The 24,866-nt window shown below is 33.9% G+C and overlaps 1 protein-coding gene across 2 annotated transcripts; it reads left to right on the forward strand.

Annotated features, from left to right (window-relative positions):
• Positions 1–260: 260 nt before the first annotated feature.
• On the forward strand, positions 261–24,469 carry LOC124367160 (WD repeat-containing protein tag-125-like). Of its 2 annotated transcripts, XM_046823810.1 has the most exons (7): positions 264–673; positions 2,421–2,616; positions 3,019–3,125; positions 18,932–19,114; positions 20,928–21,008; positions 22,144–22,374; positions 24,252–24,469. In XM_046823810.1, exons 1-7 carry the CDS (start codon positions 419–421, stop codon positions 24,450–24,452), a joined length of 1,254 nt encoding a protein of 417 aa, XP_046679766.1. In that variant the 5' UTR covers positions 264–418; the 3' UTR covers positions 24,453–24,469. The 2 variants fall into 2 exon arrangements, with proteins under 2 accessions (XP_046679767.1, XP_046679766.1); XM_046823811.1 differs by lacking the exon at positions 18,932–19,114 and having other exon boundaries at positions 261–673.
• The last annotated feature ends 397 nt before the right edge of the window (positions 24,470–24,866 follow it).

Here is a 24,866-nt window from a genome sequence, read left to right on the forward strand (position 1 = left end):
TTAGTAAGACAGACATGTACGTTGTGTTGTATAACCCAGAGAATTACAGTAGGTTAGACATTGAATGTACTTCATTCAACATTTGAGAAACCTCTTTAAACGTGAATTTTCACACGTGTTTAATGTCGTCGTGCTGTGTAGTCAGCCGGAGCGACAACGCAGGTTCAGTACACCATCGCCATCTTCTCTACGAATGAATTAATATTTTGCGGTTTTGTTGAGTACGATGTGTCAGAGACACCTGTTTTAAATTAAAATATGGCATTCAGCATGAGTGCTTTAGATCATACTGTTTTGTTTGTTTACTTTTGGGAAAGAATGACTTTGCTATTGAAAAGATAAATTGAAGCAAACGTGGAAAGTTTTAATTCTGCATAAAGTGGCATTCATAACATAGAGTTAACGATAGTCCTCAACGATGCTTTCTCAATCGGAGACCAGCAGGATGAAGCCTTACGTCAGGGCTGACAAATCCTTTTTCGCGGACGCCTTCGAGAGGTTGAAAGAGCGGCGGCAGACTTTGAGGTTGGAACCGGATCCCGGGTGCTTCAGTACTCGGAGGGTATCCGGTACGATACAGTACTTCCGGGACGACTTCGGAGGCGTGACGAGCCTCCGGTTCTCAGAAGGCGGCGACAGGATCGCAGTGGGGTTCAATTCAGGAGAGTTGCAAGTATGAAAAACAGTAGACTATACGTATAACAATCATATTTACTTAATAGATAGTGCATTAGGTTTTCAATCAGGTTAATGTTTTGACAAACATTATGCAATGCAGAGAATTTGCCAAGCAGCTCCGTTCTCTCTTCATTTCCATATTGTTGTGAACAAATCCACTTGGCGTAATTCACTTCTCGCTGCTTCTTAATCAGTACCGCACTTAAATCGGCGCAATTTATTTATTAGCTTGTTACATCATAATGTGTTACTAGTAAAAATGTCTATAATGTTTATGATTCCCAACTGTTGTTCTGCTGTTTTGGACTTTCTTCGAAGAAAGTAGATTCGTGTTTACGAAACGTCATGGTTAGTTGTTCATTAACCCCCACTGATCTTTTTGGTCATTTTTGCAGCGTTATCACTGCAAATCCAGTGTTTTCTTTTTAATTAAACGAAAGAATAAGTTTATATATTGGTGGTGTAATTGAGATACAACACTGGACAATCTAATTGAACTAGTTTGAGTGTGTAACACAGCTTTTCATGTTTTTTAATGCAGAATGAATAATTGGTAAATTTAAGTACATTTTGAGAGAGTATTAATCAATAATTTCTAATTAAATTAGAACAACCTATTTTGACCCAGAATACACGAAGTTTGACTTGTCAACATAATCAACAAGAAAGGTAAGTTAATCTAGATTCTACAACTAGGATGAATTTTTCTTATATTAAGTGTTGCAATGCTCCATAACTCGAACTCTTTATACCAGTCTTGGCAGCACAATCTAATCCCTCACTTATGTAATCATTTACAGGTCTGCAATCCTGTAATAACAGACACGCGTCATGATGTGGAATCTATGCTGGTGGGTTGGGAGGGGACCATTCTATCTCCATCTCCAAGAAAATCAAATTATTATAATTCCCCAACTAATGTGAATCTCCCTTTTATTAGGTGATCCAATGCCAATCTCTCGGAACTAATTATACCCTCTACCTGTTTTGATAGCACAATCTAAACCTTCACTTATCTAATTATTCACAGGTCTGCAAGCCTGCAGTAACAGACAGGCGTGCTGGAGGGGAATCTGTGCTAGCGAGTTGGAAAGGGAACCACTCTATCTCCATCTCCAATAAAAACATGTTATTCTAAATTCCATTTCTAAGATAAATCTCTCCTTTCTTTGGTTTTTCAATGCCAATCTTTCAAACTGTTTATACCTTCTAACAGTTTTGATAGAACTACACGAACTCACTTATCTAATCATTCACAGGATTTGCAAGCCTACAGTAAGAGACAGGCGTGCTGGAGGGGAATCTTTGCTGGTGGGTTGGGAAGGGAACAACTCTATCTCCTGCGTCAAGTTCTCCATATCTCCATCTCCCAGAAAATCAAGTCGAAATTACACAACTAGGATATATCTTCCGTTTCTTAGGTGTTTCCAATGTCAATATCTCAGAAACTAATTAAACCTTATACCTGTTTTGACAGCACAATCTAAACCTCGACTTATCTAATCATTCACAGGTCTGCAAGCCTGCACTAAGAGACAGGCGTGCTAATCTCTGCTGGTGGGTTGGAACAACTCTATCTCCTGCGTCAAGTTCTCCATCTCCCAGAAAATCAAGTCGAAATTCCACAACTAGGATGTATCTTCCGTTTCTAGGTGTTCCAATGTCAATATATCGGAACTAATTAAACCTTATACCTGTTTTGACAGCACAATTTAAACCTCGACTTATCTAATCATTCACAGGTCTGCAAGCCTGCACTAAGAGACAGGCGTGCTGGAGGGGAATCTCTGCTGGCGGGTTGGGAAGGGAACCACTCCATATCCTGCGTCAAGTTCCATCCGAAGAGACCGGAACTCCTGTACGCGTCTAGCACAGCAGGAACCGTGCTGCGGAAGGACATCACGGGCAATGAGAAATATGAGGACTTTTTTATTATAGGTAAAGATTTAAAATTTAGAGCTGCATGATCAATTTGGGGAAAGGTTGCAATAAATTTCGTAGTTTATTTTAGATAGCAAGACAAGAATTGGACATTATTATTAACAGTACGTAAAGTTTCGAAAATATTTTGTCACACAAAGTTAACGAATGAGTGTCTGAAAAAAATCATATCTCACTCATTATGTATGTTTAGTGGTTTATTGTTTCACATCTCAATAATGCAGTATGCAGTATAAGCTATACTTAAGTATTATGTACTAAGTTTGTATTATTATTAATTCAAGTTCCAGAAACAAACCAAACGCTGGATTATTTTACACATCCAAATAACAATGTTGTTTGATTTATGTTTTCAGCACAAGTAGAGTGTTTTGTTACGAACTGCTAATTATGTTTCAGAGAAAAACAATGAAATTTATAGTTTTGACTTTGGTGCGGACGGCGCAAAGTTAATCACTGGTGGCCGAGATGCGTCGATCAGAATCTATGATAATGTAACACAAAAGGTAAAAGTATTAATCAGTTCATAATGAGATCTAACATTACATAATTTCCTGCTAGTCCTTCTTACTACGAGTAGTAAGTACGAGCAGCTAGTGTTAATCAAATGGATGAGCCTTAGTGTCAACTCTCCTCATAATTCGAGGCGCTTAAGTAAATTTTAACACTTTTGTAATTAACATTTTGGAAGTGTTACCTGGAAATTACCTGATGAATGGCAGGCAGTACCACTATGACCAAATTTATTTTTCGTTTTTTCCCCTTTAATTTTAAACCGATCTTAATTTTACTATTTTATTAAGTGGAGGATAACTGAATTTGGTGTATGAAAGCAAAAAAAACTACGTTATTAACAATAGCAAAATGATTGTACATAACTTCTATTCGAAATTTAGAGCTGAAAATTTGAAGGTAATGATTTTATAAAAAAATTTTACGAGTTTTGAAATTTTTACTATTAAAATAATAGTTCAATATGAATCTTATTGGTTGAAGAATAGTTGAATTAAGTATGTGAAAGCAAAATAACTACGTTATTAGTAATAGCAAAATTATTGTACATAACTTCTATTCAAAATTTTTAACTGAACATTTGTAGGTATTCATACTATGGGAAATAATCTTTTACGAATTTTGAAATTTTTACTTTTAAAATAACAGTTCAATATGAATCTTATTTGTTATTTCCGGTATTTATCACTTGCCACTTATGGGCCAACCCCCCCCCCCCCACCACTTGTAACAGATACTGTAACAGAACCGTGCGTGCATCTTCGATTCTCGAGTAGCACAACTTAACAACTGTAACAAACAGCAATCACTACTGGTACGTATTAGCATCTACGTCGACCACAACCGTAATCAATAGCATCTCCACAAACACAGTACTCGAACCCAAGCTAAAGAAAAACACTTATTTGCCAAATAAATAAGTCGGATTGTGAATTATCCGAGACTTTCCATTTACATAACAAAATAGTATACAGGAAGATTGATTGAGCAACAGCAAAGAGCTACTATAACTTGTGTTTGTAAGTTCTGTCTCTAAGTTTTGGTCTGGGTGGGGGGGGGAAATCGATATTATGTAAATGTTCTCTCGATGGGGAGTACAGGGTTAGGTTATGTAAGAGGTATCCGTGTCCAACATGAAGTCATATGGGGTCTTTTCTAATATGTCCCCGCATTCACAAAGATCGTAATTAAAGCGGTTAATTCATTGTCAATTGAAAAGCGGGAAATCCTGAAACTCTGGTTGGTCACTTTTAACCGTCGAATCACGAGTTTGGCCACCTCCTACCTATATAAGGTGCGTTTTCCACTCAGCTCAATATATACTATCTCCACGCACATGCGCAAAGAGGAAATTTCTACAGATGGACCAATCGGAATACAGAAACGATAGGATTTATCGGTAAATTGGCGAGAAAAATACATAAATGAAACTTGAAGAAGAAATAAAGTGCTTTATTTTTTACGGGGATACGGTATTATTTTAAGGATGAATAGGAAATCGATCATTGTGTTTGAAAGAAATTTGGGGTAGTGCATTTAATCGTTTTTTTGGTGTTTGTAGGGCAGTAGTCCAGGTACTACTTCTAGTATAAACTCGTCTTATCTTATCAGTGATAAACGCGCGCCGCTTGATCTGGACTTGGACTTTGCAAGCTCGAGTTATTTTTTTTCTAAAAGAGCAAGCATCGCGTGATCTAACCCATTCTGAAAATTTTGTTGATCCTACAACAGGAGCACACACACAGAGAATCGAATCGCTCTGGGCGTCGGCAAAACGGCGTAATAGGAACGAATGCGGTACAAGTCGCAACTTGCTAGACTCATACTTGTGCGAGTTTCTGTGGAAACATCGCCACCAAAATACAGATTTGTTCGAACAAATCCTGGACGAAATTAAAGCGTTCTTTCCACCAGAATAGTATATTATTTTAAACATCTTACATTACTAATTTGTGTTTTTTCGTACAAATTAATAAACTCGTTTTTCAATTGTTTTTGCAAATTATTGTCAAAAACCTAGCTTAAACTAACCTCAATTACCTTTAGAAATTACATTTGTAGCTCTAGTAACGTAATCTAACTTATAGAAATTAAAATAGATAATGCGGGGACATACTAGAAAAGACCCGTCATATGCTCTACACAAGAACGAAGATTATAAATAATGATGTCTTGGGCTGTAAAAAATATATTATTTGTTAAGGTCAGGTGAATTTATGATGTAGTAGCTTGCGAGTTGAAATCGCTTCAGATTATGTCTTGATGGGGTCGGAATGTTACGGTGTTTCGAGGTGGTGGGGCGAAGAACAGAGTCCGGAAGACGTACTCCCTGAAAAAATAACTTATTTTATCGCGAAACCCAATTCTTATCGAACCGTAAAACCGATCTTAATTATAAATATCCCTTCCAGCCTAGTCGGAGGTAAGGTAGTGGCTGTCATCTCGAAATGTCAAACTATAGATGCATCACTAGTTTAGACTTTTAATTCGCACAAGACTGGTGGTGCTATGTTTCTAAAAGGTTTTCATGTTGATAAATTGTAACTATGTCATATATTTAGTAACCTTACATGACAAAATTCTGATAAGTATGTAGATTTGTATGAACAATTATGGACTTAAATCCAGATTTAGTACATCCATCCGAAATTGTATCTGTAAACATATTCACTTATAACGATTAAATGTTATTTTTTATACGTATAAAACGTTTGAACGGCTGCCGTCGAGTTTATAAAAACATTTATAAGAAGAATACTGTTTGAAATTGCTTAGAGATTTTATTAAATTTTTTATGTTGTGAAATACACCAGATAAGGATTTTCCGTAACGCGAATGACCGCTATCTTGAAACCTTTTACTGGTTGAGACTACCTTACGAACTTATTCAAGCTATGAATAAGTAACTAGTAACATGTGTTGTTTGAATACGGCATTAATAATAATATTCTTTATTGCTTGAAATAATTACAATATTGCATGGCATGCGCCACCGTACCTATATAAGTACATATCTACATCAGATAAATTATGTTCGTCAAAGTAAATACATACAATTCTTGTATGTACAGAACCAAGGGTTACGTGGTTGTTGTTAATTAAAAGAAATTCATCCCAGCGGCCCTTCATGAACTCATCAGTTGAGTAAAATACTTTTGACATAAGAAAATGTGTTAGTCGAATTTTGATTTTTTTAATTGAGTTGCTTGATGCCCTGTTGAATCAGGGAGCCTATTGATTATTCCGACTCCAAATTGTAATGGCAATTGTTCGAAAGCTGCCGTTCTGTGTTGTTCGACTCGAAAGGTATCCCTGCCTGTAGTCCCGTATTGGTGGAAATTTCTACCCCGTACCAACTCACATTTAAGTCGGCAATACAGGGAAACCTCGAGAATATAGAGACAGGGCAGGGTCAGCAATCCAAGCTATCTAAAGGCACGACTGTCTGGGGTTTAATTTTGAAAAATTCTTACGGCTTTCCTTTTGAGACCTGAAAACTCTTTCAAATCTGTACTTGGAACAGCATCCCCACAATCTCAAGCCATATGTCAAATGTGGATGTATCAGACCGAAATAGGCCATTTTTAATACATCCAACGAACACAATTTTGCAAGATTGCACAAGACATAAATTCTCGAAGCAACCTTAGAGCAAACATTTACAATGTGATCGTCCCATATCAGGCTCTGATCAAGGTACATTCCAAGGAACATTATTTCCGCAATGTTACTGTATAGCGTACTATTCAAAACTTATGCGACAACGGTCTGAAAACCCTTAAGAAATATGAAAACAATGTAAGAACAAAAAACAAATATTATAGAAAAGGACCAGGAATTTCGAAAATACTTTTTTATTCAGCTCTGCGATGCATAATATCTGAGCTATATCAATGCCTTTTCCAAACTTTGAATGGATACAGCCAATTTACAGCTATCTTTAAGCCTTGAGATACTCAACAATGTGTAAGAATAAAAATAGTTTAAACAGAACTAATAGTTTGAAGACCACTTGTTGTTTTGGGATTATATTGAAAGATAGTTTAATTATAATTTTGGCAGAATTGCCGCCAAATTTAAACATTTTACTGTCTGAGATTGGCAGTAAATAAAAATGACTATATACAATATGTATTACGAACTCAAGCAATATGTAAACACTGTCTGTAAAAAATTTAGTTTGGACCAAGTAAAATTACGACAGTTATGGTGTTTAACGATTGATGGTGATTTTGGTTCTGGAAGCCATGATCTGAGAATATGCAAAAGGTATAAAAGAAAACAAAACACGTTTCTTCACTTTTACTGCATAATATTCGATCACTTTTCTGTGACATTATCAAAAAGCATGTATAAATCAAATATAAACAAATAAAAGAATAAAGGTTATAAACACATTACAAAAACAATAACATACGGTATCTAAACGAGGAAAAAAAACAAGGAACATTTCCTAAACACAGAGAAAGATAAAACAGGTTTCAATCATTTTATTGAATTATGGCTCAGATTTAATCCAGCTAGCAAATTTGATTGAAGAACCAATGTGTTGGCTTGTTGATATCTTCTTATCAATAATGTTGTGTATTCTTTATTGTCATAATTTTGAAACTTCTTGATGCCAATTAGAGAGAAACAATTTTCAAAGGTTTGAATGTGTTGCACAGCATGTGCAGACACGGGCCTAAGTAAATTTTGATATCGAACATCGGCACGAGGATTTAGGGCAATTATGAGAGGACTAGGGTCTTTTTCGTTTAAGGGCCAGCACCTTACAAACATACTATACCTGACTGACAGTGCATTTAATCGTTTTTTGGCGTTATTAGTTCGTAGGGCAGTAGTCCAGGTACTACTTCTAGTATAAACTCGTCTTATCTTATCAGTGGTAAACGCGCGCCGCTTATCTTTTGCCTGTAATGAAACCTGCGTTAGTTCTGTCTGAGTTTTGTGTCAATAAAGCGTGGTGAGTTGATCTGGGCTTGGACTTTGCAAGCTCGAGTTAATTTTTTTCTAAAAAAGCAAGCAGCGCAAAGCGCTGCGCAGCGGGCAAGCATCGCGTGATCTGAGTTTTGAATAGGCAAGCTAGGGTCTTTTGTGCTGGCCCTTAAACGAAAAAGACCCGAGGACTATATTTTCGCTGTTAAATGCGATGACTTCTGAAACTGAATATTTTTTTCTGGGTAATGTAGCTTAGTTTGTAGATCATCTGTTGCATCATGTCGCATATTCCACTGTGGGGTTTATTGAATGGATAGCAAATTTGCGTTTGAAATTTTGATCGTTATAGTTATTTTGAATAGATTTAGGATAAAATATTAAATTTTTCAAATTTAATGACTTTTAAACGTATTCTGTATTATCCAGTACCATACTGAGTTACAAATTTGGCTTCTTTTCCCACATCATTCAAAACATGATGGATATATTTCATAAATAATACCTGTACTAAGCTGAGACCACTGAAGATTGTAAAGCTTGAAGGTTATTTTTTGACGATGGAAGGATTGTGAAGGAAACATGATTTTTCCGGACATTTGCCATCGTTCAGTGAAACAAGAAATCAGTAACACTACGTTTCGAGATCTGCAATCTGATCTTTTCTTCAGGTAAAGAACTAACCTAATACATAATTACAAACTAGTTTAAAATAAACAAATCTTATTAAAGCGTTGTGGCACGCCTTAGTCAGGAATCACAACCTACATGTTGTTTGTCATATTCACTAACTCTTTATTTTAACCTAGTTTATAATTATGTATTAGGTTAGTTCTTTACCTGAAGAAGAGATCAGATTGCAGATCTCGAAACGTAGTGTTACTGATTTCTTGTTTCACTGAACGATGGCAAATGTCCGGAAAATCCTGTTTCTTTCACACTGTAAAGCTATCTTATAAATAATACTCAGTAGCAATCGTCGAATTTTGGAAGCTACTGAACAATATTATCTACTTATGGTGGTTGTTTATTTGCCTAGAATCTAATTTAGTGATTGTCAGACTTCTCAGATAATTAAACAAATTATAGACTAAGAACATTTCAGGAACAATAATGCCGATTGTTGTAAATAATTATGTTTTGAAAGTTTGTCTTTCTTGATTCACGTTGGCAGTGGAATGGTCTTAATAATTGCATTTAATTTTAAATTAAAGGTTATGGAAAAAGAAATACGTTCATACGGTCTGAATTTTTAAAATGTAAACAGATGGTTAGTAGTTTTTAGGCTTTTGTTCTTGTTTTGTAAAATTATTAATATAAAACAGTATTTTATTATGTTTAGAATTCCATTAAAACTAATTCAGTTATTGTTAATTGAGTTGATTGAATTGCCTTTCCTTCTTAAGTTGAAATCTGTTAGATCCATTGTTGGTTGAAATTCCCATTAAAGAACATTTAGAATCCTTTGAGGTGATCAACGATGAAAAACAGAATCTAGATCGACTGAAGAGAGAAAGAATACAATTGAGTAGAGGATTCACACGCTGTTACAATAATAGAAAAAGCGTTTTAATGAAGATTTCTCGGAATTTTTTAGAAAAATTATTGGATAAAGCAGATAGGCTATTTGTTATTAACGCTCAGATGAATGAGCTAATGTTTTCTACATAAAATGGTGGACAAGTTCTTGAAGCTGAGTATGATGATGTAGAGAGTTACAGAGAGAGGTGGATATCAATAAAATTTAAATGTGGCACCCTTGACTCGGAATTAAGGCCTGAACAAGGTTCAAAGTTCACGGATCAATTATTAGTTAAAACTTTGCTTGTTCTAAGCAACTGTAACATTTGCTTAAGTTAAACCTGGGTAACTATATCGAACATTTGGGCTCAATTCAAAAATTTACACGAGAACGATTGTATTGGTAATGAAACAAAATTTCAGTATTTAATACATTATACAGTTGAAAATTCTCCAGAGTGTAATATAATAATTTTAGCTTTCCTCTTTACGGCCTGAACTATTCTAAGTTGATTTATTTAAGTAATTTACAAATAGATTTTTAGGAAAGACCGTTGATTGAATTGTACGTAAGAGAATTGCTAAACTTAGATTTGTCTCAATCTACTGGAAAAACGTTCACTCTCAGATATTTATATTACCAATTATAATCCCAGTTACTTTCTTACTACCATACATGTGATATGTATGCCTGTATGCTGATTCCCATGGCATAACCAGCCTAGCCAGAACTCATCTTAAGAAAATGATAACGATAACAATCTCCTCGCCTAATCTTGGTTGTAGATAGTTAAAAAATTTTTGTTTTTGTGAAATTTTTTATGGCGGTGAAATCTTAAAATAAGTATCTGTTACAGTTGCTGAATTCTAATCCTAATTTTTTCCTGTATCTAACGTATTTTGATTTATACCGTAAATGCTCTCTGACTGGTATAATGATTTATTGACTGGTATAATAAACCTAACTGGTATATAATTCTCCCTTTTTCCGTGTCCGTTTAGGCATGATTTCTTACGGCATTCTTGACTCTGTGGTTTTATTGAATCATTCATTGCAGGCATGGATTTAATTTGACGCCTTCCAGTAGTTAAACGCTATTTGCGTAACTTGCATGCTCGTATATTGCATCAATTTTAGATGAAGGCTGAGAATCATATATGGAATTATGTTAGATGCTACAATTATCCATGGCAAATATGTAAGTATACTTAATTAAGCTGAGCTAATATGGTTAAGATGGATATTATTAACAGCACTATCTGGTAATCTACACTTATAACTGTTGAAAGTTAACTTTTAAAGTGGTCAAACTTTAGAAAGTTTAGACATCTGTTGAAACGGAACCAAATATAATATTAAAGCAAAAATGGTGTTGTAAAAGCGACGGTTTCATTGAAAATGTAAGCCATTGACAAATTTTTTATAAATTATACTGTTGAACAAATTCATCACATTCAAATATTGCGATCTTTTGGAGTGTCAGATAAATTATATCTAGCTTACCGCTTCAGAATCTCGTACCCTATACAAATAATTAATTAGCCTTAGCTATTTCAAATACATTATTTAGTCTCAATTATACTAAATATTATATTTATAATTATAATTATATTAAATTAACTTTTCTAATCAGATTTATAACAAAAAAGTATTTCCGGAAAAAATATAACAGCTTTCAGTTTCCACATATCATTAACCTAAATGTTATTTCCGTGTTCGATTTTTTTGTTTTAAAAGCACCTACACCTCTTAAAACGTGTAACTTTTGGTGTTTTTAAACCGAGTTCAAAACAGGAGGACGTTATACAATTTATCCTGTTTAAATGACTCTCTTTTTATTTATGCCCGCCGATTTTTACGTGGCTGCTAAACAGATTTGTATTAATATCTTTTTTTCAAATAAAACAGTCCCAGAATGGTTCCACTTATATCTTTTAAGTATTGAACCAGTATACGACCAGGAAATAATTGTTTGTAACATATGTTCATATGGAAAGGCCAGACAAAGTAAATTCCAGAGATGATCATTTCATGTTTATCTTCAGGATAATATTACGGGAAAATTTATCTGTTTACATCAAGGTTCCTTAAGCAATTTTCTCGTAATCCTTCAGAACATGATAAAGACTACAGTAGCTAGTATAGGTTGACAGCTGTATTTCTATTCCAATCTCCATGACCTCACGAATGCTAGGAAAGATTTCGCTATTCCTGGTTCCGAGTTATGTTCTTGTGGGAGGCCAATTGGAAGCTTTCCTAGAACAGTAAGATAGGAGAGAGGGCAGGGATTACAATTTTAAGTAGATTTCATAAAATGTTGCCTGTTGCATTCGCCCCCATACGGAATTCCCGGAGACTTTTTGGGATTTCCTCTGATTATGAACCCTAGAATCCAAAACCTTTATAAACCGAATACACAGGGTGTAACAAACCTCTCTACACAAACTGTAGGATATTTCCATGTATCAAGAGAAGCTAAAAAATAAATGCAACCATTTGTCTCTCTCTCTCTTCGTTTACCGTCTGTCAGTCTGTAATTGTTTGTTTTTTATTAATAATTTTTTATTATTTAAATGACTAGTAGAGACATAGAACTCAAATATGACACAATTATTTTATTGTCAGTTAAAATTACGAGAAAAATTAATATTATATTACTTTTCAAGATGGCGGACTGTATTAGTTTTTGAACCTTAATACCATAAAACCTACAAAAATTGTAACAATTTTTAAAGAATTGGAAAAGTTGTAAATCTAATTGCAAAAATGTTCATACCTATAAAATAAAAATCGGTTGAGAAATTTGAGAAATAATATAGATGCAAGGTTTTAACTGTTGTTAATACACGGCGAAATTTTCATTGTTCGCACGCTTTAAGCATCATTAACCATGCATAACAACTGTTCTAAGGCTTATATCTATATTTTCTGAAATAAAAAATAAAAACTAAAAAACATATGCATACAGACAGACAGTAAATGAAAAGAGATAGACGATTCGTTGCATTTCTACTTTTTGCTCCTCTTGGAACAATATCCTAATTCTCGTGTGTATATCATTATATAGGGTGTTCAGGAAAGGGTGACACGAACCCCCGTCACTAACAAAACTAACGATTCCAAATAAATAATGTTACATAGAAATAGATCGAGAAATGTGTCGTTTAGCTAGTAGCCACCATTTTAAATTCTTATAAATGTTATTATCTCTAGAATTCAAACAGCTGATGTCTCTCAACTGTCATGTTTGTTGCTCCCAACTTGGGCGTAATTTTAGAGTGGTCGTGCTCGCTTATGCGTGTACGGAAGAAAAAGTTCCTTGGAATTTTCATAAAAATTTCAATATAGTTGGTATCTTATAATTGTTTTAATAAATTATTTTACTATTTGACTTTGAAAATTTTCAACAGGACGTATTTTTTCAATATTAAAGCAAATCACTCAATTGTTTTGAGTTTTCCCCTTATTTGTCAAAACCTACATACAAAGTTTGATATCTGTAGCTTTACTACTACAAGATATATTCTTTAGGTACAAAATGGTGGGTATGAACTAAACAACACATTTCACGACTTTCGTATATGACATTTTATGTTTAAAATTATGAGTAAAATCACTCACAGAAGTTTGTAACACCCTTTCCTGATCACCCTGTATATATGTATGCAAGTATGGGTTTGTGCAATATAACGCGAGTTTGTGAATGGAATAGCTGCTGTAATTTTTTAAATATCCAGATTTAACTTTGTTAGGTAGAAATGCAGTACTTGCACATAGCTTGGATGAGTTCGTTAGCCAGTCTTAACCAATAAAACGTTTCCAACTGGCCATTCACATTCAAGCAACATTTTTTACTCAACTATAATTACCAATAGTTACTTTCTGTATGCCTAACTCATTGTTTGTTTGTTATTGTCTTGGTTGTTGAAGTTTGTTCTAGGTTTATCTTTTGTTATTTCTTTAGGAAATTTAATTTTGTTATTTTTAAAATTTTTATCGTATTGTTATAGTTTGTTTCAAGTTTATCTCTTGTTATTGCTTTAAAAATTTTACTGTTATAGTCGTTCAAGTTTTATTTTTGATTGTTTCCCTCTTTTCTTGTCTGGACACTAGTCTTGTTACACTTGCTGTTTTGCTCACCAGCTCCTGACTTTTTTTTGTCTTAGTTGTTGCCCACATATTTAATGCATATATTATTGTGTATTTCATATAGTATTAGTAGGCCTATATTGTATTGTGTTATTCAAATATTATTAATTATTATTGTAAAAATGGTAGATACCGTTGATGAATAAATAAATAAATAAAAATCCAAACCGAAATATATTTTAAATATATAAGATAATTTTACAAACAACATTTATTCTTTCACTTATTTCGATATCTCGGTTTCAAGATGGCGTACATTCAAAGTTTGGTAAAAGAAAGGTTATGTATCAGTTATAAAGCTTTATAGCGCAAACAAAATTGTTTTAGAATTGCCAGGTAATTTACAATAATTTTTGTACATATGGTTTCCAAATAGAGGGCGTACATAGTTTTAACTGATATAAAACATTGTCGAAATTAATGAAAACACGATAACTATAGGTACAGACTAAACTTCATACAGAGGCAGCATTTGTATGCAGCTGTCCCAAATTTTATGCTCACTGAAAGGATCTTGAAAACTGTAAGAGATACAGACAAAATCAATAGGACAAAGTTGTGCTTAATAACAAGACCGACAAATCAATGAGGTTCAGTAAATTATTGGTTGTGTCGTTCACAAGCTGAGCTCAAAAACAGTTTTTAATACAAATTGTTACGGCTCTTTTGTTAGTACCTATAATGAAAGGGTTTTACATGAAATCTGAATGCAATTTTTCTCGTTTTTACATAACATCAAGTCCTGCAATCATGTGATGTAGGGTTCAATTCAATATTTTAAATGCTACCCATGAACACAAATTGAGTGTATTTTATGGGAAGATATTTCGAGAAAGATTTCATCCCTGGACATAAAACTTCATTTATATACTGCCAAGAATGTGTTTTATGTAAAAACCATGTAATTCGGCTGAACGAAATTTTTTGTCAATTTCTTTTCTGTACGATTGTCTGTATGTCTGTATATCTGCCCGCGGAATACATCGAGAATTAATTGAGTTATAGATTAGAACTTTTGCATGCAACTTGAGCGAAGCTTGCTACGCACCATGTTCTGTATTTAGGTGTGGCGTACTACTACGTTGTATAGAGTACACGGTATTAAGATCCTATAATTTACTCTAAACAAGAAATTTTAAAAGATAAACGCTTAAGAATATATTATTTTGTGCCTAATTTAAACTTCGCCTAATTTCCATTGTTATAATTGTTTTAGCATTTCCTTTTGGAATCGATTTTTCCTCTGTGGATCTCTATCGAGCACTGGTGGAAGCTTCGTTCTGTGCATATAGTTGTTCTGTTTGTCACCAGACAGCGCAGACAACGTACTGTTCTCGGCCATTTTGTTTAACTCGCCCCGTTAAAGCTAGTTGCGCCGTTGTTGCAACCAATCTTTACAACAAATTCCATATTATGTTTTTTAGTTATTTTACGCTAAGCAAAACTTTTAAAAAACTTAAGAGTACCAAAGTAAAATTATATGTTTGTGATTATAAGCTAAAATGTAATACTAGGTACGAAGAATGTAAATGTAAATACTCTAAATTGATTCAGTAACTTCTCATCTTCGTATGAATGAGTAATTGTATTCAAATTGAGTGACAAGACTAATCAATATTATGCCTTATAGTGTAACATGTACATAGCAATAAGCAATGTATTAAGTAAATCCTAGCCGTTTTAAGTATATAATATTTGAAGGGCTGCAATATCCCTGCAGGATTGGGGATTATTGCAGCTCTAAAAGATAGAATGTACTGCAATGGACATTGATTTATACGAGACGAGATGCAAGATATTAGTGGTGTGACGTTCGGATCATCGGACTGCTCCGACTCAGTCGGTCTCGTTCACTGCCGCGATCCTATAAAAAGAGTCGTTCAGTTGACCCACCGCTAGAGCTGTCTGAACGACTGATCGGAATGACCGAGTGTATAAAAGAATCTATTTGTAGCCTACAAAAGTGAACGACTAAAGGAAGAAACAACATGTACGTTACAAATGTTTTAAATAAATTACAAACAGACACATTGATTGTTATAAAATAATTTATTTGTATAAGTAACTACCTATATATTTTAGATATCTAACCGATTAAGTTTCCCACCAATTGTTCATAATACCCCCGTCAAGTATTACGGTTATGGTTTTATTCTTAATCGGTCAGGAGTGAATGAAAGAACGACAACCGATCAAAATAAAAGCCTGAACGAGGTGGTCGGCTGAACAAATAGAACGACTGAAAGAATGGACCGACTGAAAGAATGGAACGACTGAACGAAAGGAACGACTGAACGTAATGAAAGACTGCAATATTTTGGAGACCTACTGTAACCTATAACGCATAGAATCTATATTTTAGTTAGTTGCATATACTTTCAATGGATAGGGGTTTTTTAATTAACTTAATTCTAATATTATAAGTTTTAACGATTCTTAAAAATAATACATCTAATTTGGAAGAACATATCACAATTTATTCAGTAAGAAGGATAAGTGAACGAAACGTTTGTAGTGAACGGGTCTTTTGAAACACTCTGATCCGGATCACTCGTTCACCAGACTGACCCGTTCAATTCGAATTGAACGGGCCATGACCGAACGACAGATCTCTAGAAGATATACCTGTTACTTCTACGTACTTAGTTACACTGTTCCAGTTGCATCCTGGTAACAGTATATTTTTCTAACCTGTTATCGAGCTTTAATTATATTCTAGTCAACTTGAAATCCGGTAATAAATTCTAGAAATAGACTGATCAGACTAAAAGACTATTTTGATAGACTAATAGCATTTTATTTTAACCATACTAAGAAGACGCAATAAGAAATTATAATATAAATGGTTAGTTTATATATTTCCAAGGTTTATGTTTTGCTATCACGAATATTTTTGGTCCTTTTCTATTTTATAAATTAACATAGTTATTTTTATTGTCTTGACTTTATTCAAATACATTATTATGTATGGCTACTTTTCATGTTGTAAAGTTGGCTTACCCGCATTGAGATAAGGCTGTAAAACTGTTAATATCCCTAAACTAACGAATTTTACGTGAGAACTTACAGGAACTAACTTAGAACTAACGATGTATATTTAGAAAATCAATTTTTTAGGAATTAATGTGGGTAGGCTACTTTTAATGCTGTGAAGTTGGGTTACCCAAATTGAATTAAGGCTCTAAACCTGTTAATATCGCTGAACTAACGGATTTTTTGTTAGAATTAACAGGAACTAACGAAGAACTAACAATATCTAATCCGAATAAGTGCTTATATTTATTTAACATGGGTAGGCTACGTATTTTTCATACTGTAAAGTTAGCTTACCCATTAAATGAATCCTGTAAAATGGTTTGTACAAATGATATAATAATTTTCTCATGAGAACTAACGGAAACTAACGAAGAACTAACGATGTATGCTTAGAAAATCATATTATATGGATTTAATCTGGGTAGGCTACTTTTCATGCTGTGAAGTTGGCTTACCCAAATTGAATTAATGCTGTAAAGTTTTTAATATTGAGGAACTAACAGGAACTAACGAAGAATATGAAAACATGTGGGTAAGCTCTTTAGGGTATTCAACACAGACCTATACCAAGTTTGACGCTCAGTTTAAATAACCGACTAAGGATATTGGTAGTAAAAGTTTAAAGTATCACACCATTTAAAGTCACTTTTCAAGTAGCCTGCCATTCAATTGCTACTGCCACCGGCGTATGTAGAAGGGTATCCACTTCCATCTCACAGTTCTAAGAATATAAAATCCTCTAAAAAAGGATATCTTTCAACTAATAACTTTGGCGTTAAATAAAGTTCAAGATGTCAAGAATGTTTAGTTTTATCAACTAAAATAAACGTAAAAATTTATATTTGCATACATTTCTATCAGTTACTTCTATCCAATATGGAGGCTACTTTAGAGTAATCGTAATATAGGGCCTAGACTCGTACTTATTTCTAAAAGTATTATAACAATTTGTAGAACTGCAATAGTTAGGCTATAAATGTGAATCTGACGTCATTGCCTGGTAATGATTTTAATTTGGACGTTTTTATTAAGGCTAAGTCAATAATTAGTTATGTATTAAAATATACAGTTATTTTTAGTAATTTTGAAATTGGAGGGATTATCAGATATAAATGCTGTCTATGTAAGACAAGGTATGAGTACGCCATACAGGTATTGCGTGTTGCGTAACTGGCTTTACTAAGGTTGCATTGTTTACACATATATTTATTCTACAACTTTTTCATTGCCTTTATGGTTACCCAAAAAAACCAAAGTACGTTGACGCTCAGCCAAATCCCATGAAGTGACCTGGAGAAAATCAGTAGATGGTGCAAAATCTTTTCACTGTAATGAAATTTAGAAATACCTAGAATAAAGCATTACTAACCAAAAACACAACCAGGTAATGAATACCTTTAGAAAGAATAAACTTGTAGATATGAAACAACATCAAAACATATGACTAGTATATGACAGTTAGGATCGATTTCAGTGCCCCTAGTAAAATGATTTTTAAATATCTGAAAATATTTTAAGGTTTCACAGTTGAAGAAAGCATCAGAGAGCATGAAAGCTGCTATTTCCGTTAATCAATAACAAACACGACGATAGTGATTATCTGAAATTCTCCTACCCTTTCAAATCATTCTTTGTTAATAACAAACTATACACTTTAAAGGAAGTATTTTAATCCACCACTAATAATAACTGCTCTCTTTCACATGTACAGTACTGTAAATTAAGTGCTACTGTGACATAATGTTATATTTTTGGTAGGCGATTTTCAATTCCTTAAGCAAATTGGTTTGCGCATAATATCAAATTAAATCATCCAAAAATACCTAAAATTTTTGTAATCTTTAATTCCCTCTTGTGTTTTAACATACAAGAAAACTTGAGATGTAAAAAATGTGCTAATAATGATAGAGCTTATAATATTCATACAGGTTTCATGTTCTATTAGATCCACATATTTCGCTTTTGATAAGATGAGCTTAATTACACTTAAATATGTTCGGAAATTAATAACCTTACAAATGGGTTATATCACATTTAGACCAGTTACATTTATTTCTAGCTAACCATTAATAAGGAAATTTATGGTTTTTAAGTTAAATTGTAATATGTCCAAGTCAGATTTAATAATATATACTTCATTGCACGTTATGTCAGTTATGGAAGGAGTACAGTCAAGTGCAGCGTTTCGAAATGTTAATCACTCATAGCTCACATTCGGCACTATCTTCTATGTCGGAGGAAGTCAGGACGAACCACAGAAAGAGGGTCTACTGTGTCAGGAGCCTGCCGGAGGACTTCAACATCTTCGTGTCAGGCGGTTGGGACTGTGTCGTCAAGGTATATTTTCTCATCAACAACTGATTGTCAAGGTTCATTAGCTCATGAACATTGTCATCAAATTAAATTACATAATTACTTAGTATATAGTAAATTATATGTATTCACTTAGTGAAAATAGCTCTTTATCATTGCGACATCAAGGTATATTAGCTCATCAATACCACCTTCTCAATGTAATTTAGTCATCAGCATCACATTGTCAGGAAACAGTAGATCATCAACATAATGTACACTAGCTCATGGGCATCATGTTTTCAAGGAACATTAGGTCATAACAATCACATTTGTCAAAGTATATTAGCTTATAAACGTCAATTAAACTGGAAACTTTAAATGAAAAAGTATCTGTTTAACTGGTATAATGCGAGTCTTCTTGGGGATGATTTCTTTATTACTGATGTTGTGGGCATTGGCACTATCTCGGTGTGAACATGGCACTTTCACTGCCGACAACGTCGTTTGACGTCCGGCTTGTAATTCTTAAGACTGCCGACAACGTCATTTGACGTCGCGCATGGAATTTTATAGAACTGCCGACAACGTCATTTGACGTCCGGCTTGGAATTCTTTAGACTGCCGACAACGTCATTTGACGTCACGCATGGAATTTTATAGAATGCCGACAACGTCATTTGATGCATGAACATTTATGTAGAAAGAAGAAAAACAAAGCTTTAGAAAAATGTAAGTCCCTTAGTGTTTTTATAATGGGTTGAAAAATTATATTTATACAAAAACATTAAAACGGGTGCAGTGTAAGAAAGTTGTAAAAAATACGAAGCGACACTAAAAGTGTTAAAGGCTGTTGACAGTCGAGAAAGAATTAGACGGATGGTGCCATTCACATGTATTTTGGCAGATTTTGACCTTGGGTTGAGTTTGAGTGTAACTTCCTCAGTTCCACTGATGACCTTGGTGTGATCATGTGGTTCCAGATGCCTTGTGTCTGAGCCTTCCATTCACTTCACAGACTTGCCACCTGTCTGACGACTGATGCATCGTGACGTCATAGCGGTGCACGTGACGCATTAGATGCAGCTTTATTGTTGGACTTTAACTCAGTTACTTAACCCCGAAGAATAAGTATGTGTCATAAGCCAGATATAGGCTGTAAAACAGGATTCTCTTAGTATCAGATTGTGGAAGAGTAGTAGTTTTTCTTTATAAACAAATAGTTGTCCACAAGTGATTGAAAGAACCTCCTGTCACATTCTTTTTCCCTTCATGTACAAATTACTGGTAGATTACCGAAAATTCCTTTTTTATTTCCATTAGTGAACGATCCACCCCGAGGATCGGAGGAGCATCTGTTCTACCTATTCCCACAAACCGTCCCAATATTATCATTAAATGTTCACCAATCACCGCCTGTCTTCCTAAGAATGCACTTTACGATGACGAAAATACGAGTAGCATGCGATCTTGGTTCATGGAAATGAACGGATATTTGTTGCGTTGGCGGCTGAAGTCATGCGGACTGTATAATCGGTGACATACTTTAGGACAAAATGTATAAATGCCTCCAGATACGTTATTAGTCATTATTAATTTTTTAATCAGTATCTTGTAAAACTATTTTAATAATGTTACGTCACTATACTTACTTACTTTAAATTAAATTTTATAGGTTTCTATACGTTTTCTTAATATGATATTATATTGTGGATAGATAAAAGAAAGGACTTTCAAGAGTTATAACTTAACCACCAACAAATCATTTAAATTTCTTTCTAAAAACAGATACAAATTTTCATATAAAAAAGATAAGTTTTCTCCAATTTTTCATTGAAATGAAACTTTTTGTTTCCAGATTTGGGACACTAGAGTACCGGGTGGCTGTGTTAGAGATATCGATGGACCTTACATCTTCGGGGAGGCCATAGATATCTGTGTAAGTGTAAGTCGTGTGGTAAGGTAGTCATATATATGTGTGTAAGTCATGTGGTAAGGAGGTCATAGATATGTGTATAAGTCATGTGGTAAGGAGGCCAAAGATATCTGTGTCAGCGTAATTCCTATGGTAAGGAGGCTATAACCTATGTTGGAAGACTAATGACCTAATTAAATGTGTATCTGTATTATAGAAATGAAACATAAAAAATAATTTGATTTTGTATTTTAAATTAACGAAACAAACTGTCAACAAAACATTGTGCGTTATTTAATAAATGTTTATATCGTAATTTTATAGGCAACGACCTTTTTGAGTAATACTTAAAACAAGTACAGTAAAACTCAAGTAAATATTTAAACACTCAATTAAACATGTGAAGGAGAGCAATTGCTTGAAAATAAATATAATACACTAAAGGTACTTAATCATACATAATGACCAACTCACTTTAACTCTGTTTAAGCATCTCTAATTTCAAGTTTTGCCAAGCGTAGGAAAAGAGTTTGAAACTATTTTGGCGGTGAATTTGTAGGCCTTAATTCTTTTCGACCTCATCCCTTAGGCGTAAGAAACTCCTGCGATATTGAACTTTGACACCTCTACTGACTAGCAGTTAGAATAAATACCTCTAATATAAAGCCCACCCTCAATAACAAACTAGTGACATTTCGCGAAATATACTGATTTTCATAAAACATAATCAATGATCCGAAAAAGTCGTACTAAACAAGAGGAAATAAATTAAATATTGAAATAAAAAGAAGAAAAGAAACTGGCTAAAAGAAAGTTTCAGGGCTTGGGGACATAAAATTCCTAATGTAATTGAAATAAAAACGTGTAAAACTTGTGATGATACTAATATCCGAAAAAACTGTAGTTTCAATGCGTGAAGTTCGGTGTACTATGAATGAAAATATTATAGTTTTTTCATGCTCAGTTATTATGAGAACTAAGATTGTTTTTATCAATAATTTATTTGTGATGAAAAATCCTGTGATGGATTCTTGCTGATATCCATGACTCCTAAAGTCTTCATAAGCATTTAGGTACTAACTACACAAAAAACTTTGAGTGGATCCAGTAATTTTTAAATAAGTGAATTATTTAAAGTATTTTTAATGTAATTTTCCAGCAAGGGAAGCTGCTGACAGCGTCTTGTCAGGCAAGTAATACCCTCGCCTTGTGGGACATCGGCTCCGGGAAACTGATTACAAACATTGTGCCAAGCAACAAGAGTGTGTACCTATACGGGGAGTATCCCTACACGGCCCAGTTCTACCGAGGAGACCCTACAGGAGACATGATACTCTGCGGTGGCTCGGGCCTGGGAGGGTTACAGGTCATCAGCATCAGGCGGGAGACGGTGAATTGTATTTTATATATATTCTATCATGAGTTATTGGCATATGTAAGTCTGAAAGTAGCAGAACCTCACTAATCCAGTTCCTGTCCGGATTATAGAAAGACCGGACTAATTGATGTATTGACATACGTAAGCCTGGAAACGGCAGAATCTTGCCAATCCGGTTTCTGCTCACATAATCAAAAGTCCGAATTACTTGAGATTTTGACATATCTCATCCAGTTCCTGTTCCGATTATTTAAAGCCCGGATTACTTATAATATTGACATATGAAACTCTAGGAATTGCGGAATCTTGCTAGTCCAGTTCATGCCCTTAATTATCAAAAGTCCGAATTACTTGAGATATTGACATATCTCATCCAGTTCCTGTTCCGATTATTTAAAGCCCGGATTACTTATAATATTGACATATGAAAGTCTTAGGAATTGCGGAATCTTGCTAGTCCAGTTTCATGCCCTTATTATAGATAAATCCGAATTACTTAAGATTTTGAAATATCTCATCCAGTTCCTGTTCTGATTATTTAAAGCCCGGATTACTTATAATATTTACATATGCAAGTCTGGAAATAGCAGAACCTTGCCAATCCGGTTCCCACCCATATTATCAAAAGTTCGAATTACTTGAGATTTTGACATATCTCATCCAGTTCCTGTCCGGATTACTTATAATATTTACATATGCAAGTCTGGAAACAGCAGAATCTTGCCAATCCGGTTCCCGCCCATATTATCAAAACTCCGAATTACTTGAGATTTTGACATATCTCATCCAGTTCCTGTCCAGATTACTTATAATATTTACATATCAAAGTCTAGAAACAGCGAATCTCGCTAGTCCGGTTCCTGTCTGGATTATTGAAGGTCCGGATTACTTAGAATATTGACATATGAAAGTCTAAAAATAGCAGAATCTCGCTAATGCGGTTCCTGTTCGGATTGGAGAGAGAGCCCGGATTACTTAATTTATTGACATATGTAAGTCTTAAAACAGCAGAATCTCGCTAACCCAGTTTCTGTCCGGATTACTTAATAGATAGACTTGTGTTAGTCTACAAAACACCATAATCTCGTTAATCCGGTTCCTGTTTGGACTATAGAAAATCTGGATTACTTCATATATTGACACATGCAATTCTAGAAACAGCAGAACTAGCTAATCCAGTTCCTGTCAGGATTATTTGAGATATTGACATATGTAAGTCGATAGTAGCAGAACTGAAAACCAGTTTCCATGTGGATTATGCAGTGTCCGGAATCTTGAAATATTGACATAAGCATGTAAGTTTAGCAGCACAGCAGAATATCGATAATCTGGTTTCTATCTGGATTACATAATGGTCGTATTACAATATAAGATCTTATCAATATATTTGAGATAAAATTCATGTCAGTATGAATATACCAACATAATTAGGACTATTAAATAACGCTATGATGTTAGATGCATTCAATTAAACATGCTTTTATAGCCAGCTAATGTAATGTTAAAAGCATTTTAATTTTAAAAACATTATTATTCTGGACTGTTATTAAATTGTTAAGTTATTTTAACCACAAGTATTTATATAAACCTATTTTGTAATCTTGAGTATTGTATGTCAAAACTGAATCTCTCTTTTCGAAGAAGAAAACATACAATTAAATACTTTTTTATTGGTTTCATTTAAAGTACTTGATAATTACTATTTACCCTTAATACGTTTATTTAAAGTATTTTAATTGTAGGTTTATATTGTGATCTTAAAAAGTATTATAAAAATAAAATTCTGTTATCAAAATACACAAATAATAAAGAAGCATTTTCATGTAGTTTATTTACTCTTTACTATGTATACCGTCAACAATATTTAATTCGTACCTGTTTTGTTTTAGATTATTTATATATTAGAAGACGAGAAACCTGTTGTCACTGTTGATTCTACGGACACCAATATCGCCTTTGGTGGCAAATCTAACACTGTGTTCTTTGGAAATCTTTACGCCCAAGATGAGTCCAGTCAATATGTGATCAGGGCGTCTTCTCGGGAAACAACCATGTCGTCTCTAATGGAAATGGAAATGGATATGGAATAAAACTTTAGAATTCCTGATGCGTTGTGATTATTAAACACTTATACGTGTGGCAGTTTGTATGGTATATTGACAACTGTTTAAGATAGCTTGAAAATTTAGTATATTGTTTGAATTTACAAAAGAAAATTCTTCACAAAAATTTGAGATCATTGAAGATGAGTCTGTAAAAAAGATGAAAAAAGTGTGAGGCAAGTTGTTTATCGATTTAAAAAACTTCCAACTTTTAAACTTCCAAGACCCACTGACCTGTGCGACAATCTTATCGGGTTTACGGTGTAATTACTGTTTTTATTTAAAACATTGTAATTAAGTGATCTATATGAATGAGCTTAATGTAATAGTCATACTTGTATAAAGAGTGCATAAAGAGTGCAAAAAGAACCTAATACAACATATTGTGTTAGCATTGAATTC

This window comes from Homalodisca vitripennis, chromosome 8, assembly GCF_021130785.1.
Source record: "Homalodisca vitripennis isolate AUS2020 chromosome 8, UT_GWSS_2.1, whole genome shotgun sequence".
NCBI classification, from domain to species: Eukaryota; Metazoa; Arthropoda; class Insecta; order Hemiptera; family Cicadellidae; genus Homalodisca; species Homalodisca vitripennis.

Bases quoted from the DNA above. Each gene is read 5' to 3' on its own strand.
- LOC124367160 (XM_046823810.1), top strand. From the start codon at position 419: ATGCTTTCTCAATCGGAGACCAGCAGGATGAAGCCTTACGTCAGGGCT. The intron at 2,617-3,018 runs GTAAAGATTTAA...ATTATGTTTCAG, and splicing joins TGAGGACTTTTTTATTATAG to AGAAAAACAATGAAATTTAT. The intron at 3,126-18,931 runs GTAAAAGTATTA...ACGTTATGTCAG, and splicing joins ATGATAATGTAACACAAAAG to TTATGGAAGGAGTACAGTCA.